The sequence below is a fragment of the Chenopodium album genome, chromosome 22 (assembly GCF_948465745.1).
Source record: "Chenopodium album chromosome 22, dcCheAlbu1.1, whole genome shotgun sequence".
Classification (NCBI taxonomy): Eukaryota; Viridiplantae; Streptophyta; class Magnoliopsida; order Caryophyllales; family Amaranthaceae; genus Chenopodium; species Chenopodium album.
The window spans coordinates 4,617,690-4,634,898 of record NC_137855.1 but is presented as its reverse complement, the minus strand read 5'-3'; the positions used below and the strand labels follow the sequence as shown (position 1 = coordinate 4,634,898).

Sequence of the window (17,209 nt, the reverse complement as noted above, 5' to 3'; positions counted from 1 at the left end):
CTTAGCTAGTAAGATTACATTATGTAATTACATTAAACTGGCTAATAAGCTTAATAACAAAGCTAATAAAGCAAAAGAAATTTATGACTAACAAAAATACAATAACTAAAATTAAAATGAAATACATTTGCAAGTATGTTTTTTTCTCTTTTTTCTATTTTTTTTATCAATTGTTGGTTCTCAAATTAATTTTTTTTTTTTTTTTCGTTTTTAAAAGTGTAACGACATAATAGTGATCTTACTCGATAAACTAACTTATACGCTTATACGGGGTAGAAGACATACTAATCACTTTCAAGTTTCAACTTGTTAAGTACGAAATTTTTATTGTTTTTGGCATCTATTTTTGATTTTGTTTATAAATAAATTATGGCATGCGCAAAATTATAAACACCCTAGCAAGTAGCAACAGTACCAAGATCCTCGCTTATTACTTTCTCTGTGTCTGACTCTCAGTTAAATCTACCCTAAAACACGGATCTATATAGATTCCCCATTTCCATTTTTTATTTTAATTTTTAATCTAATATTCATTCCTTACTTCACTCAAAATCCTACTCAATAAAACATTCACACTTAAACCCAATTATTTTCTTGTCAGAATCTGGAAATAATCCTTTTTTGATTCATTGAAATATAATTCTGATACATTTTCCATTTCTGGGTATTTCATTATTTTGGATTTCTTTTTCTGGGTATAAAAATTGGAGCTATTCTGTTATACAAGTACATTTTAATCAATCAATTAAACAAAAATTTTGGGAAATGATGGATTTTGGGAAATGGGTTTTTCTGGGGTTGGTTTGTTTTGGAACATTTTTGGTTTTTGTTGAAGGTTTTGATTATGCAAATGTGAGTCACATTTCATTTTTGGAGTCCTATGAAGTTTCTGTTGCTGCTCCTCAACCTCTCATGGTTCCTCTTACTCTTATCCATGGAGCTGATTCCAAGGGCGCTGGTATAATCTTTTACTCTAATTTATTTCAATTCTTGTAATTTTGTGTTGTTGAATTTCAAATCTTGTTTGGTTGCTTTTATATGTTTTTGGTGTCGAGTGAGTCGTAAAGGGCAGTGATGTAGACGGGATTTGATTCCGTGGTTGGATAAAACCCGGCTAGAATATAGCTAATTGAGCTAGTTGGCATCCGTTTCTTGGGTAATTTAGGTTGTGATTGTAGATCTTTGCTTGTTTTGTACTTAAGTTGGAGGAAATGAGCAAATAATTTTGTTCTGTTTGTGTTGTTGGATTGGTGAGATGTTTATCTAGCATACAAATTACTTGAAAAGAGTGAAATTTAAAGCCTAGGTTGAGAAATATTGTATGGTTGCTTGGCCAATAAAAAAAATGGCATGTTCTGACTTCTGAGTTCTGACTGCTTCATAAATGAAACATGAAGTATTACTCATTTAATGAACCTAATAGTATATGTAAATAAGCTTCACATGCCATTCATGTTCCCTATTATCCATATAGGAGTAAATTTTATTTCATCTCTAGTTTCTAAATGTTATAGATGGAGTTATGGGCTACATCTAGTTGCCCATTCTGCAGGATTCCATTAACTATGATGATTATTACTATGATATTCGCGGTCCTTACTATGATTAGTACGCGTGTGGATTGATTGAAAAGGATTAGGACCTGCTTGTTTCTAACTAAATCAAAGAGCATGGTCTAATCTGAAGTGTACTTAGTGCAGATTGCAGAATTGCAGAGTGAAATTTGGTTTGTATATGGGTAATTGGGTTGCAACAAGCCGTCTGAGTAATATTGGTTGATGAATTTTTTCCCCTTGTTACTTATTTAGTTGGGTTATCTTAATGCTAATGGTGTTGACTAGTATGGTGGTAATGGTTGAAAAGGCTAACCAATTCTGTTTTGATTGTGGTGGTTCTCAATCGTTGTCACCAAGGTTAAGAAAGCTCCTTTCCAACTTTTAATCTTGGTCTATCTAATGGCATAGTACCTTTTCATCCATAAATTTTCTGTTATTGCATTTTTTTCCTTTGTGTGAATACATTCATGAGGAGTTTATTGATTTTAGTTTTGGTTTAATTGAAGTTTGCTTGGACTTACACTCGGTCACAATATGCTTTAACTTGAATTTGTGATGTTTATGCAGTCTGCTTGGACGGAACATTGCCTGCTTATCATTGGGATCGTGGATATGGATCAGGGGCCAACAGTTGGCTTATTCAATTAGAGGTGTGCAGTATTAGATGAAATTTGTTGCATCTCTACCAAAAAATTTTTTATAGTCATTTGCTCTAAACTAATTTTTGTGTATCTGTGTATATCTTGAGAAAGATGAAAAAGTTGTTAATTTTCCTGTACATAGATCATTAGATAACTGATCAACTAATATAGATACTTTTAGGCTATATACTTGTTTAAAATCGGAAAGCGCTCTCCCTGTAAATTATTGATTAAATGGTATGTTAGAAACAAGTGGATTATGCTAGTAAAGGGAAATTTTGAAGGTGTTCGTGATGATTCTTTCTCATTATTATTCGGAAACCCTTGGTCTGCAACTGTGGTCTGTTAATGTATGTTTATTCCACATCTTACCCTGTAAGTAGGTGTTGTCTTTGTACCGGATTCATTTGTTTTTGAATTTGATGCTTACTTTAGTTTTCATTGTTGCTGTTCTCTTACTGGTTGTTTAACTTCAAATTTTGCCATCTTGTGCAGGGTGGAGGTTGGTGTAATAATGTTAGAACATGTGTCTACAGGAAAACGACTCGACGTGGGTCATCTAAATATATGGAAAAGCAATTAGCATTTACAGGATTATTAAGCAATAAGGCTGAGGAAAATCCAGGTCTTATTCAATCCTATACTTGTGCTAAACAGCCCTTCTCCTCAATGTTTAGGAATTCTTTAATCCTTAGCATTTGTGGTTCAACTACCTTACAAATGTACAGATTTTTTCAACTGGAATAGAGTAAAGCTTCGATATTGTGATGGTGCTTCTTTTGCCAGTGAAGGACAAGACGAGGTTAGTCATTTTTTTCCCCCCCAAACCATCTAGTATTAATCGCAACAATGAGTCAATGGAAATATCAAAGAAAAATATCCTTAGGGTTACTAAGATTGGGATGCAGGGGAGTAGAAGGTGTCTAGTGCTTCCTGTTTGTTTTGTCAAGCTTGGGAATCATAATAAGTTGGTATTATTTACAGGCGAACCAACTATTTTTTAGAGGTCAACGCATATGGTCTGTTGCCATGGAAGAATTCATGGGGAAAGGAATGCGTAATGCTGATAAGGCTCTTCTTTCTGGATGTTCTGCTGGGGGTCTAGCATCCATATTGCACTGTGATGAGTTTGCAGCCTTGTTCTCAGGACACACCAAAGTGAAGTGCCTGAGTGATGCAGGATTGTTTATGGACGCGTAAGTAACTGTTATTGTTGCTCATACTTTTTGATGCTTATGAAATTACCGCTATTGTTGTCAGTAACAGTAATTTTCAGCAAGAAAATGATAATTTAATTAGGTATTGACATTTTGGCTTTTCAGATTGGATGTCTCAGGTGGACACACCATGAGGGATTTTTACCACGGTGTGGTGACTTACCTGGTAAGAAACTAAATTTCATTTTTTTCAAAGCATTGGTTACAGTCATAGAGATTTTTCATCAATTAATAATTTAAGCTCAGCTAAACACTTAAACAAGAATGACAGTCTTCATTAGATCAGTGCACCAGAAAATCAACTAATTTGCGTTGAACTTGGATACATTTCTGCTGTCCTGATTCCAAAGTGACCATTCGAGATATAATGGTTTGTTTTTGGTGCAAGAGATATAATGGCTTGTGAATTTGTATGCAATTAGATATTTGTATCATGGCAACTTGGAGTGGTGGAACAGTGGATGGATTGTGAGGTTATTATTTGTAGCCTTACTTGCAAACTATGAAACTACGACATTTGTGTGGCAGTGATGTGTGCTTCGACTAGTGGATTTATTCGTTAAACTCGGCTAAATGTGGCCTACAGTAACTCATGTCATTCATACCAATGTCCTAGCATATATAACCAACTTAGGCACTTCCAGTATAAAGACATATGAGATGAGCTGTATATGTAGAATACCATATTTTATAACTAACATGTTGATTTAAGGCATTGATGTTGTTCAAATGTTCAGTATTTGTTAGTTGTATATTTATGATTTTGTACTGTTAAGCACTTATTTTATGAATTAATACTCATTTGTATCTTTGTTGGTCTTTGCAGGGTGCTGGGAAAAATCTGCCTTCTTCTTGTACTAACCGCATGGATCCAACTTCGGTAATCCTTTTCTAAGCTCTTAGACAATTTTTATGCTAGATATAATAACTAAAACTCTATAGTGCTAGTAATATTTTGCCTAATTCTTCACCTGTGACCTGAAACCCTGCTATTTGCCTCTCTTTGCAGTGCATTTTTCCTCAAAATTTAATCGCCAACATCAAGACACCATTATTCATTCTCAATGCAGCTTACGATGCATGGCAGGTGCTGATTGTTGTGTTTGTATACTTGAATTTGTATTTGGCATTAAAAGTTGTCAAACAATTTTTTCATGACTCACAGAATTAACATTTTTTACGCTACTGAATTCAGGTTCAAGCTAGTTTAGCCCCAAGAACAGCTGATCCTCACCACTTATGGGATCAATGCAAAATGAACCACGCACGTTGTTCTGCATCACAAATTCAATTTTTCCAGAGTAAATTCTAGCACACACTAAGCAGTGATCGCTTTTCCGCTCTTTTTTTGAAAGTCTTCTTAGGATTATCATAATTTACCGTTACAGGATTTAGAACTCAAATGCTAAATTCACTGAAGGGTTTCTCAAGGTCTAGAGCAAATGGGCTATTCATCAATTCATGCTTTGCTCACTGCCAATCTGAGAGGCAGGACACATGGTTTGCGGATGATTCCCCAGTTCTCCGAAACAAGGTATCTGAATCTTTCAGTTCTTCAGTTTTGCACTTTTGCAGCAATACAATTACTGTCACCCCAATGTTACAGCAGTCACGTAGACATGTTTATAAATATACAATAAAACCTTTTGGTCAAGTCTAAACTCTTAAGGTTTATTGTTATTAAAATAAAACGTATCATAATTTGAATTTGTCTTGTTTGCTGGAGTATGAATCGGTTTTCCGTGTTAGAAAAAAAACAAGCTGTGGAGGTGGGGGCTGAGTGTGGGGAAGGCTTGCATGTGCTCGTTTAGGATGGATTATTAAGGAGGGATTACAAAATAATACAAAAGATGCCATGCTTTATAACATAAGATTTGACTCTTATCTTATTGGTACTCCTTATGGAACAAAAATGCATACATATTAAATTCCTCAGTAGACTTTTCACAATAATTGACTTTGCGGACCAAGTTGTATTATTGTATTCGTTAAATCATTACTCCGTATATTAGTAATCAAGAACTCAATCCGTGATCCTCTGTACATACAAAATCCATTGAATATTTAATGCTAACCGAAAATCTGCTTGAAAAGACATTCTTCTGCTCATCATCCATTTAACCAGTGTATTCGACTTTATATATGTGAAATTATCTAGTGGGTCTGTGGAATCTGTCTCTCTCTCTTAGTCTGGGCTGGTTAGAGGTGAGATTGCTGCCTTTAAGACTTCCCTTGATTTAGTGGTTGTTTTGAGCCCAACCAAGGACATGTATTGATCGAACACCGGAGTAACTGGACTATATAGATAAAATTTATGCCATAGACTTTTCAGATTAAACAAGAACTGTTACAAACTCGAGGAAAGATTGTGGTTTACCCTTTGATTTTTCACTCTCAAAATCTTATGTTTCATTTCATTTTGCTTATGTTTGTAAATGATCGGTTACCTTACAAAATCCCGTTTTTTTAACTTGTTTTTGCAGCCTGTGGCGATAGCTGTTGGTGACTGGTTCTTTGATCGATCAGCCATTAAATTCATTGATTGTGCATACCCTTGTGACAATTCTTGCCACAACTTGATATTTCGATAATGGGACAGATTTGTCTCCTCCAGTAGCTTCATCTTCTCCAATAGTCTCATCCTACTTATTGATTCATTACAACATATCTTTTCTGCTATCGCTGCTGTTCATTGAAGCCGTCATTTTAATTTGACGTTGTTCATAATCAGCAATAAGATCAAGCTTTTATTATGGGAGCCTAAAATTTTGGCTTCCCAATTTGTATTCTTAGAATTATTGCCTTCATATTTCCCACCACAGTTTGTTTTAGTAATATTACTTAGCCAAATTCAGGCATTATGTCAGAATCTGTAGCTTGTATCATTAAGAATTTGAAACTTCAACAATTTGTTGTGTAACATCCATAATCAGCAAAGGAAATTCAGGGCCAAATCTTAGGCCATTAAATCTACATATTATGCAGCAGGAATTCTGTCTTTTGCTGTTCTTGTAAAAGCTCGGGAAGAACTCTAGGGGATCCTAGCTTCCCTCAAGATCGAGCAGGAATTTGTTGAAACATTGCATTTTCATTCAATCTTGGTTGTGTGACTGTTATTTTGTACTACTTTAATACGAGTACTTGTGGGTATGTTTAAACTACGTGTTACGATTACATAAGAGTTCGATATAATTAGATGTTGGATCTGTAAAAATACATACATAACATAGAGATCGCGAAAATTGAACTAGTGTTTGATGTAACTAAATCCCTAACAACTACCTATAAAACTTGTGTCCAGTTATTGTGCTACATTATTAGGGGGAGAGGTGTTTATTATTGTATGTCAGAAATATGTACTCTGAATTAGAGTGGAGGCAAAAATCCAACCAGGTCTGTAGTCCTTACAAAATTCACAGGAAAATATTCTCCCTCATATATTGCTTGTTTCATGTCCGAAGATATGAATGCATAAATTACTGTCTCATAACAATTGAGCTTAAATATCACCATCTTTTTTGGGTTTTGGCATATATCCATATTTGTACTATCAATGAAGACACTTTGCCAACCTCCTGCCTTCCTTATCTAGGAAAATAAGTTAGACAGCAAGTGTTTTTAATTAAGTATTTCGTCCTTTAAACTTACTTTATGACTTTGAGATCACAAGTTCGAGTCTTGTCATCCCCCTGTTATCAAGCGTTGACTCTTAAAGTTGTCTGGTTGACGTGTGAGAGATGTTCCTTTCAGGGTTTAAGTAAGGTAATTCTCAAATGTTTGGATGGAGTTGAATTTAATACTCAAACATCAATCATCTCGAACATATAAAGTATAGACGTAAATATAAACCATATACTCCCTCTGTCCTATAATATATTTTTGATTTCTTATTTAGGAGACTCAAAATGTTGTTCTTGTTTCTATTTTTAGATGGTATGTAAAGACCACTATACCCTCATATTTTTTACTTTATTCATTGTATTTCCTACATTACCTGTAAATTTTATACATGCCTTATACTTTTTTCCACTTTCTCTTTCTAACTTTTGTCCATAATTGTACTTTATCTACTTCCTCTTTCTATTTCTTATATACTGTGAAAAGACAAAATATGAACTATATACTGGGACGAAAAAAGTACAAATTTCGAAATATGGCGTTACATATAATTTAATATGAGGCTTGATACTCGTATTCGTATTTATGTCTACACATGCCTATCCTACCCCCTTTTTTATCCCCTAGAAATTACTAGCACAAACGGCCACCGGCAACACTAACTAAAAAGAACAAACTCATCACAGCTTTCCGAATAAACAAGACAGATAATTCAAAGATTTAACAATTATACAAACAGCTAGCAAAGTCATAGAAGAAAGCAAAAAAAAGAGTTTGAGCCGCCCTTAGCTAATAATTTTTATTTTAGTTCATTCAATTCTTAGCCAATAAAATTATATTTTGATTCTTATTAATAAAGTTTATCCTTATTATAAAAATTTGAATTGAATTCATGTAGGACCTTAACAAAAGAACATGTATGATCAAATTATTTGGTTCACATGGGTACTCAATCAACAAAGACAAAAACTTATGTACATTCATGCATATTCTTACCATGCAATATTTATTTATTTTGGTAGCCCCATAAAAAAATTTTGTATTAAATTTTTTATTATATGGCTTTAAGTATGAAATTATAATATAATATAATGATTTTCACTAATTCTTATATGGTGGTCAGCCATCATAGGGGTTAATTCATCGTTGTTATATGAGTTACTCGATCAAATTACATGAATTACTGACATTACTCGATCTGTACTATAGAGATTATATTGTTCTTTTATAATTGGTCACATAAGATAGCTAGCCGCACACAAGCTGTATAGCCCGTATTGAATTATTTTTGTAATAATTTAAATATTTTATGGGACTTGGTGTATGTGGGTGCACGTGGGCATACATAAGTTGAAAGCCCAAAAGTGAGGTATGACCCCATGCCCTTAAATGAAAGGGACATCCTCAACTTAGCCATCATATTCTCTCTCCTTCTCTATTCCTTCCTTCTTTTGTCAATTTCATGTACGGAACCGCCTCTATTTTGTGACCTTATTATGGGGGTGTTACCCTTACTTTGTGATTTTCAGCCTTTTGGGGTCCTTTGACATTTTATTTGCCTCTAAATTATGTATATATTTTTCCTACATTAATTTGTATTTTTTTATTATTATTATTATTTTTTTTTTTTTTTTGATATAGTAGAATTGTTGAAAGGATTTTTTTAGCACGTGTAATTTCGAAATTAGGTGTAACAATGATCAAAGTCCGGTTTATGGTCTTCAAGTTAAATTAATACTAATCATTTTTAATGAGAATAATGATTTAAACTAGTAAATTCGAAAAAAGAAAAAAATGGACTTAATTAGCTAGCTAGGTTTAATTTATGACATTGACTATACAAACTTGTCTAACTTATCCATGTGATATAAATTATATGGTACTTACAAATTGTTATTAGAAACATATACTTTAATTTATTAGGGTTAGTAATTGGTACGTTCGATCCAAACAAATAATAAGTAGATATAGAAAAGGATTATTTAATGTAAAATAGTACAACTTTGTTGACACCCAATCGACGGTCAATTTGTATATAGGACATAAATGACTTGCAAAATGACATTGAAGTTTGCTTTCTCTATTTGATTGGAGGGATTACAAGTGATGAGTTGCACTGTGGTCCTAGCTAGCTTGAAGGTTAATGGGGTCATATTCTCTATAAAAATGTATGCATTCAATCAAATTAGCGAGTTCCTTGTTTAGAAAGAAGTTGAGTTATTGAGTATTGACCACATACACTTGTACGAGTATATGTTACATGATCCGTACAATGAGGTCAAAACGATAGCATTATTATTAGTTTTTTTTTTATTAATTAGGTAATTTGGGGGCATTGTGAATAACCAATTAAATCATATACTAGTATGATGTTGTATAAGACTTATTCCACTACTAATAAGATGTATGTTGATATATGATGCTGGACTCACTTGGTAAGACTTTTATCTCATAACTTTGAGGTATGGGGTTTTGTGTCAAAAAAAAAGGGATTTGAGGTATGGGGTTTGAATCTTGCCTAATGTGAATGGTTGGGTGGAGATTTCCTTACCTTTCCATTTGCTCCTAAATATTTAATTGGTCAGCATATAGTACCATATAATCGGTAGGGTTAGACCCGGTTAGTCCTCTTTACCATACAAAAAAGTTTAAAAATGTTGATATGAAATCATGTAGTATACTAACCCTATTCGATCGGGTTCAAAATACAATATTAATGTGACAGCTAAGGGCCTGTTCTCTTACATTGAAATTCAGTTCAGTTCAGTTCAGTTCAGCTGAGTTCAGTTCAGTTCAGTTCAGCTCAATTCAGTTCAGTTCAGTTCAGTTCAGTTCAGCTCCTAATTTCCTTCTCTTATAAAATATTCATTTCAGTTCAGTTCAGTTCAGTTCAGTTCAGTTCAGCTGAGTTCAGTTCAGTTCAGTTCAGTTCAGCTGAGTTCAGTCAATGAGAACAAGCCCTAATTATGAACAAATGGAATAATATGACATTACAATAGGATATACAAGAATTTGTGAGTGAACCATCATGAACATTTTTTTTTTCCCTTTCACTTTGTACATACTGTGCATGATACCATTCAATAGAGAATTACAGCAACTTTAAAGATCCTGAATTTAGATAGTCAAGATCTTTGTTGCATCAAGTTGCAATTAGTGAGTAAATCCTTTCACAGTATTAGATTAATATAAAATTGAGACGTGTTTTAATCACAACCTTGTGCAATAAAACATCTTCATATTATAAATCACTAATGGGGAACAAGAGATTATAAATACCAACATTTTATCCTGTAATTGGCCCCCCAATAGGCTAGAAAGTTCTTTCAAAGCTTTTTACATAAAACCTAGCTACACTATTAGTCATCTAGAAAGAAGAAAGAAGTAGGTCTTCTTTGTCTTAATAAAGTGCTTGAAACAAAGCTACCACTAAGATCTTTTCACTCCTAGATACAAGTAGGGTCTGTTCTTTTCAGCTTATTTTCAGTTCAGTTCAGTTCAGTTCAGCTCCAATAAATTCAGTTCAGTTCAGTTCAGCTCAGCTCAGCTCAGTTCGGTCAATCAAAACAGGCCCGCAAGCTTCTCAAAAATTGACCCGAACTGAAAATGCAATTACCCATTTAAATATTTAAATATAAAATACATTTATTCATAATGAATCCGACTCAAAGTAATTTTTATAAGTTTGAAATAAAAAAAACTAGTTAATTAACATAGAGATGTGATTATTTGAAAATCAATCGACCAATATTGAATCCGAATCTAAATCCAAAACTAATCCTAATTGACCAATTGACTTGACAAGTCTAACTAGGTACAAATATAATCACTTGACTTTTTAACACAAGCATGATACTTTGATATGCAAATGTGTCGAGTCACATAGTTAGCATAGCATTAGCATTAGCATAGTTATAGCATGGATGAAAATTACAATACTTTGCTGCCCCTAAAAATGGCATGATGATGAAGCACAAGATTGGTAATAAGAGTGTATATGACAAATATAGACATGACATACTATACTGCATGATGCAAGCCTATATACAAAAGGGAGACAGGCAGATAGATAAGATTCCACCTTTTTTTTTTCCTTCTAATTTTTAAGGGGAGGAGGGTTAGTTTTTCTCCCTAATAATAATACATAGTAATAATAATATTTAATTAACAGAGTATAAAACATAAGCTAATAATTGAGGCTTAAAAATATGTATTATACTCTGTTAATAATAATATATATATTTTTAGGTACAAACAGTTATTTTATACTCCCTCTGCTGTGAGAGTGAGGGATAGCTCAACTGGTTAGAGTTTTCCTCCCGATTTCAGGAGCCCTTGTGGCAAGGGCTGGCAATCCCTGACCCGACCCGATAACCCGAACGAACCCGACCCGAAGTTACTGAGAGAAACCCGAACCCGACCCGATTCGAACACGAATGACCCGAATTCGACCCGATTTGACCAAAATTTCATATTTCGTAATAATATTAAGTTTTACACTATTTTTTTTTATTGTTTCTAAGCATAACCCGAAATCAACCCGAAATCTGACCCGAACCCGACCCACTGACCCGAATTGCCACCCCTACTTGTGGCTCTCTAAACACACAAAAAAAAAAAAAAAAATGCTCCCTCTGTTTTCCGCAAACAATAAGAGGGAGCAATGGGAAGTAATAAAAGTATATAATATGCCTATTCGAAGGGGTATATAAGGGTTAAAAAGACATTTCACAAGGAAACACGTATAATATATTAGGACCCCATAAGTTTATATTTGATCAAAGTTTCTTGCTAGAAGCATATGTAGTTTTGTGCTTAACATAATTATAATTTGGAAGTTTCCTTCATCTGTCTAAGAAGTATCAGCATCATGAATAAGAAGGGGTAGAGGACACTATTGTTTCTTCCCTCTACCATGAGGGCCAAATGAAAAGATACAAAGCATGTACATGTACATGAGGGAAAATTTAAATCCATGTCCACGTATATATCCATTGTTTTTGAAAGCTAAAAGTACTTTAATTGATATTTTGGGAAGCCACACAATACGGCTGGTATTTGTTCGGATTTAGTTGTCACCTTATTATCTAAAATTACATTATTATAATAGGGATATTTTATTTTATTTTGTGTCATTCGTATCTTTTAATGTTGACCCTTAATTCTGTAAAAAGTTTATTATGAAAATATACACAAATATGAATTTAACCATTTAAGTTTTTTTCTATAAATAGTCAAAGTCGTTTGATATAAAATTCAAGGTAAAAACAGAGGTGTACGATTCACTAGTAGAGAAAATGTTTCAAAATTTAAGGTTAAATCCATAAGGGAATAGAGTGAATCATGTGATGGTTCCATGTTTGGAAAGGTGTTGAAAATCTAGGAAGTTAATGTGTGAAGTGAGAAGAATAGTGAATCTATTTCATAATTTTCAACTAGTTGAAATGTTTATCTTGTTCGGGTTCAATGTCTAATTTCGTTATTTTTCACATCAATTCCTATACTAACGTACAATAACATAATTTAAAAGCATTTGGACTTAAACACATGCTTTTTAATACTTCTTCCGTTTTTTATTAGTTGACACGTTTCAATTATCATGTTTGCCAACGCATGTTTTCAATGATTAATATCTCTTATTATCTACAATGTAAAATTATAAAAAGTGGATATTGATAAAATATACATCGAGACGATTCATACATGATCCCACATGACTATGTTTTATTGTATATATACAGATCACAAAATCGAGTCAAAATGTAGTGTGTAAATAGTATTAAATTCATACAGTATCAACTAATAAAAAACGGAGGAAGTAAAATACTCATAATTTATTAAACCAAATTTAACTACATACCTCTATAGAAAGCATGGTTATTTTAAAATTAATTAAATGGTGAAAACAACAAAAAGATTGTTTGCTTTATGCACAAAAAGCCCAAAAATAAACAAATGAAGAGAAATTTCCTATAGTGATAATAAAAGATTATAATAAAAAAAATAAAAAATAAAAATAAAAAAACATGTTAGTAGAAAATTTAGTGGTTGTTATAAATTTTATGGTCATTGTCCTGTTAACTTACTTAACTAGCAAGGGCCAAAAAGGTTGAATACATGATTATTATTATTTTTTTCTGTTGGGATGAAAAGGCCTTGTCTTTGAACAAGTAAAAATAATTCCATGTATCTTTCTTTTTGGTTAACATGACTATGAGTTCTCATTCATTTGGAGTGAGAAAAGGTAAAAACTAAAAAGGTAAAAAATTGACAATTCTATATTGAAATCAGCCAAAGAGGAACTTGGGGAAGAAAGGCTGTCAAAAGGGTGAAAACTATCTCATCCATGAGGGACAATGATAGACACCCATTCAAGGATTATGTATAGTTTTTTCATCAAATGCTTGTACATTATCATAATGAACCTCTAAAAGAAAATTAAAATTAAGCGGCCCAATGAAAAGGAGGATTAGTACTCACATCACATGTCGCGTTATCAGGACCCAGTTTTAAGAATCTGATGTTTCGGTAAAAAAGTTAATTATAACATTGACAAAATTATGCGTAAGTACTAGTTTTTGAGTGATGTGACTACAAAGGGATAATGTGCATATATATGTAGGTAAATCTAAATCTAATCTCTTTTCACGGATCATTATCATGTTAATTGAGAGTTTTATACCTTTAAATGCGTCTATTAGACTTCAGATTTTATTTACATGTCATATCTATCACAGTTTTGCTACAATTTCGCACAGTTTTTATCTAAATAAGTTAATAGTTCAAATATTTATTTCCATTGTAACAAGGACAAGCCCATGAGAACAAGTTGAAGAAAAAAAAAGATGGGAATTTTAAAACATGTAAATGGAGATTAGAGTAAGTCACCATCTTTTCCTCTCACAATCAACTTTAATAATAGTTGAATTTAACCCAAAAGGAAACGCTCGTTATGAAAGAAACACTAGATATTCACATTACGCACTCCTCTCATTCTCAAACTCACCTCCAACTAGCTAGAGCTGTCAAATGGGATGTTTCGAACTGAATTTGAGTTGGATTGGATTGGATTCGAGCAAGGGTTACAACTTGTTGCATGCTACCTTAACAAAATAGACAAATTACATATACAAGAATAATAATCAAATTAAAAAATTTAACAAAAAAAAAAAATTATGACAACACAATCATAATAATAATTCACACAAATATTTCATTAAACCCCCCCTTGATGAACATGTCATGTATATGATCCTATTTACAATATGAAAAATGAAATTTATATTTATAGAAAATAAAAAATAAAAAAACCCTCTATAGCACACAATAATTCATTGTAGGAGAAACAAATTAAAGAACAAGAAGAAGAGGAAGAATCAAGAAAAAAATTTTGAAAATTATAAATTAATATAATCTTCCTTGTTTAAAAATTAATTCCTCTTTTTCTTTTTCTTTTTTCCCGCCTCCATTTTTTTTATGCTTATTTTTTTTTAGCTCAGAAAATCTGACCAAATGCTTCAGCAAGCCGTTGTAAATCCTTGTTATACATATCAGTACCATGAAAACCCGACATCGGTGGCGGCGGCGATGGCTGCTGGTTTTGATGCCATGTTGTGAAAGGCATTAGTGATGCTTCAGTCTTAATCTCACCATATGAAGAAGTATTAGTAGAAGTTGTACTTTGATGATGATGATTATTATGAGGGGCTAATAACAATGGAGTTGTACTTTGTAAATACTCTGACCATTTAATTTCATCTGGGTTTGTACCATCTACTAATCCAATATTATTACTGTTAATCTGAATATTATTATCTTTGTTGGATTTGCCAGATGATGAATGATCAGTAAGTGTTGCCCAAGAAAAGCTGTCGAAAAACGAACCGGTGTTATTGTTACTCAGATGATCATTGATAGTGTTGTTGTTGGTTGTAGTGTTAGTAGTGGTACTACCACTCTCATGACTTGTACTGGTTGTTGTGGTTGTCGTTGTGGTGGCAACATCCATGTTCTGGTACCCGTTGTAGGCCTCCTTAGCGAGGTCGGTGCTTGAAATGAACGGGATTATGGAAGGCATCATGTTTGATGTGTACTGACAATGGTTGCTGTTGTTGTTGTTGCTGTTATTGCCATTGTCATAATTTCGAGTAGGGGTTTGGAGGGACGAACCAAAGCAGATACCTTGTTGGTTCTGAAACCCGAATGAGCCGTACAAGGTATCAGGGAAGAATTCGTGGGTCGATAATGGTGGTGGTGCTAACGAAAAGGTTGTAGGATTATTGTTAGTGTTAGGGTGAGCCAAAGAAGAAGACATTGACAATGATTTTGGGTCGTTTATTGGCTTATTAGAGGTTAGGTTTATGGGAGTATTATTGTTGTCATTGATCATAGTAGAAACTGATAATCTATCAGTTTTTCTGTTGTTGCTGTTGCTGTTGTTGCTGTTGTTGTTGCTGCTGCTGTTGTTGCTGTTGCTCGATTTCGCCTTCTCTTCCTCGATTTCGACCTCGGATAATGGTTTGTGGGTGTTTGGGTCTATGCCTCTTTGCCTTAGCTTCTTCTTAAGGCAAGAGTTCCACAAGTTCTTTATCTCATTATCAGTTCTTCCTGGTAACTGTGCTGCTATCTGAGACCATCTGCCAAAAAAATAAAAAATAAAAAAATCAGTAAAATTATAAGAAGACATAATTATTGTAAAATAACATTATATCATTATCATTCATGAAAATTAAAAAAACCCCATTAAAAATTGAAGAAACAAAATTACTTGTTTCCAAGAACAGCATGAAGTTCAACAATTAAATTTTCTTCTTCTTGTGAGAATGCTCCTCTTTTTAAATCAGGCCTTAAGTAATTAATCCATCTTAGCCTGCAACTTTTTCCACACCTTTGCAGACCTGCAAAAATTAAATAAATATTTATGTAAGCCCATAAATGTTTAGGAAAATTCTTAATTTGGGTATACATTGTTATAATAGTACAGTGATCATTCACACATACAGAAATTCATTTAATGTACACAGTGTCGCTTCTGGTACTTTTATCATGATCAGAAGTAACAGAAGCGACACTGTTTTCCTGTTCCGTTGCTATTGATAGATAATAGCAACGGAACAGGAAAAAAAATAAAAATAAAAAATAAAATTAATGTACCAGCAAGTTTAGGGACGGAGCTCCAGCAACCATGGCCGTACTGGGTGATATGGCGAAGAAGCTTCTCGTCTTCTTCGGGTGACCATAGACCTTTCCTAAGCTTCTGCTTGTAGCAGCAAGAATGTCTACCCATATGTGTGTGTAGTTTAAATTAAGGAAAAGTATATATTATCAATCAATTTTACAAGTATTTCTTATCTCTTTCTGTGCAATGCAGCTGATTCTGGGTTCTAGGACGTGTCACAAAATGTTTTGTTAAAAATGAAAATTTTAAAAAAAAATGTTTTTGTTGTTGTTTGTGTCAGCTTGCAGCAAACAAATGAAGGTTGTGAGTCTCTTTGAAATGGACTAATAAGGAGATGAAATGAGGAGGAATTGGAAGGATTTTTTTTTTTTTTTTTTTTTTAAAAAAAAAAAAAAGAAAATAATTTGTTTATTTTTTTTTGTTTGAGAGGAGAGAGAGAGGACAAGGAAGGGTTGAGAAAATGAAGTGGCAGCTGGTAGGGAATCTTGGTTTATAGAAGAGCTTCAAGGGAGGAAAAGACACATCTCCAATTAGATGATTGAACTATTTCTATTTTTACTTTTATAAAAAAATTATTAATCCCCGTCTCAATTTACTTGTCTCATACTCATTTATGTAAGATTTTATGCAAGTGAAAAAATAGATAATTGAATATGAGACCCAACTCAAGAGAAAAAATGTTTCTTTTAAATTAGAGTTGAAACAGATAAATTAAAATGAGGCAAACAAATTAACATGGGGGACTATTATCTTCGTTACAAAGCTAGTAGTTTAACATTTTGGTAAAAATTATGTTTATTCTTACACTATGCATGACACACACTCATTCAGGGTCTATTCTCTTCAGATTATTTTCAATTCATTTCAATTCTTACCTTAATTTCCTTCTCTCATAAAATATTCAGTTCTATTCAGCTCCAATAAGTTTAGTTCAGTTCAGCTCAATTCAGTCAATCAGAACAGGCCCTCAGTCATTCGTCAGCTTTTTAATTTTTACCC

The 17,209-nt window shown here is 33.1% G+C and overlaps 2 protein-coding genes across 2 annotated transcripts; one reads left to right on the top strand and one right to left on the bottom strand.

Annotated features, from left to right (window-relative positions):
- Positions 1-297: 297 nt before the first annotated feature.
- Positions 298-6,540, top strand: LOC145606000 (pectin acetylesterase 6-like). The gene is made up of 11 exons (XM_081662064.1): positions 298-958; positions 2,124-2,206; positions 2,693-2,822; positions 2,926-2,999; positions 3,182-3,393; positions 3,520-3,580; positions 4,241-4,294; positions 4,424-4,501; positions 4,610-4,715; positions 4,803-4,948; positions 5,898-6,540. Exons 1-11 carry the CDS (start codon positions 766-768, stop codon positions 6,003-6,005), a joined length of 1,245 nt encoding a protein of 414 aa, XP_081518190.1. The 5' UTR covers positions 298-765; the 3' UTR covers positions 6,006-6,540.
- Positions 6,541-13,853: 7,313 nt separating this feature from the next.
- LOC145604677 (transcription factor MYB61-like) lies at positions 13,854-16,627 on the bottom strand. Its single transcript, XM_081660590.1, has 3 exons — positions 16,186-16,627; positions 15,800-15,929; positions 13,854-15,668 (listed from the first exon to the last, which is right to left on the bottom strand). Exons 1-3 carry the CDS (start codon positions 16,316-16,318, stop codon positions 14,528-14,530), a joined length of 1,404 nt encoding a protein of 467 aa, XP_081516716.1. The 5' UTR covers positions 16,319-16,627; the 3' UTR covers positions 13,854-14,527.
- Positions 16,628-17,209: the final 582 nt, after the last annotated feature.

Excerpts from the sequence above, each read along its gene's own strand:
- LOC145606000 (XM_081662064.1), top strand. The coding sequence starts at position 766 with ATGATGGATTTTGGGAAATGGGTTTTTCTGGGGTTGGTTTGTTTTGGA. Across the intron at positions 4,502-4,609 it reads CAGCTTACGATGCATGGCAG|GTTCAAGCTAGTTTAGCCCC; the intron begins GTGCTGATTGTT and ends TACTGAATTCAG. Across the intron at positions 4,949-5,897 it reads CCCCAGTTCTCCGAAACAAG|CCTGTGGCGATAGCTGTTGG; the intron begins GTATCTGAATCT and ends TTGTTTTTGCAG.
- LOC145604677 (XM_081660590.1), bottom strand. The coding sequence starts at position 16,318 with ATGGGTAGACATTCTTGCTGCTACAAGCAGAAGCTTAGGAAAGGTCTA. Across the intron at positions 15,930-16,185 it reads CTCCGTCCCTAAACTTGCTG|GTCTGCAAAGGTGTGGAAAA; the intron begins GTACATTAATTT and ends TAATTTTTGCAG. Across the intron at positions 15,669-15,799 it reads CATGCTGTTCTTGGAAACAA|ATGGTCTCAGATAGCAGCAC; the intron begins GTAATTTTGTTT and ends TTTTTTTGGCAG.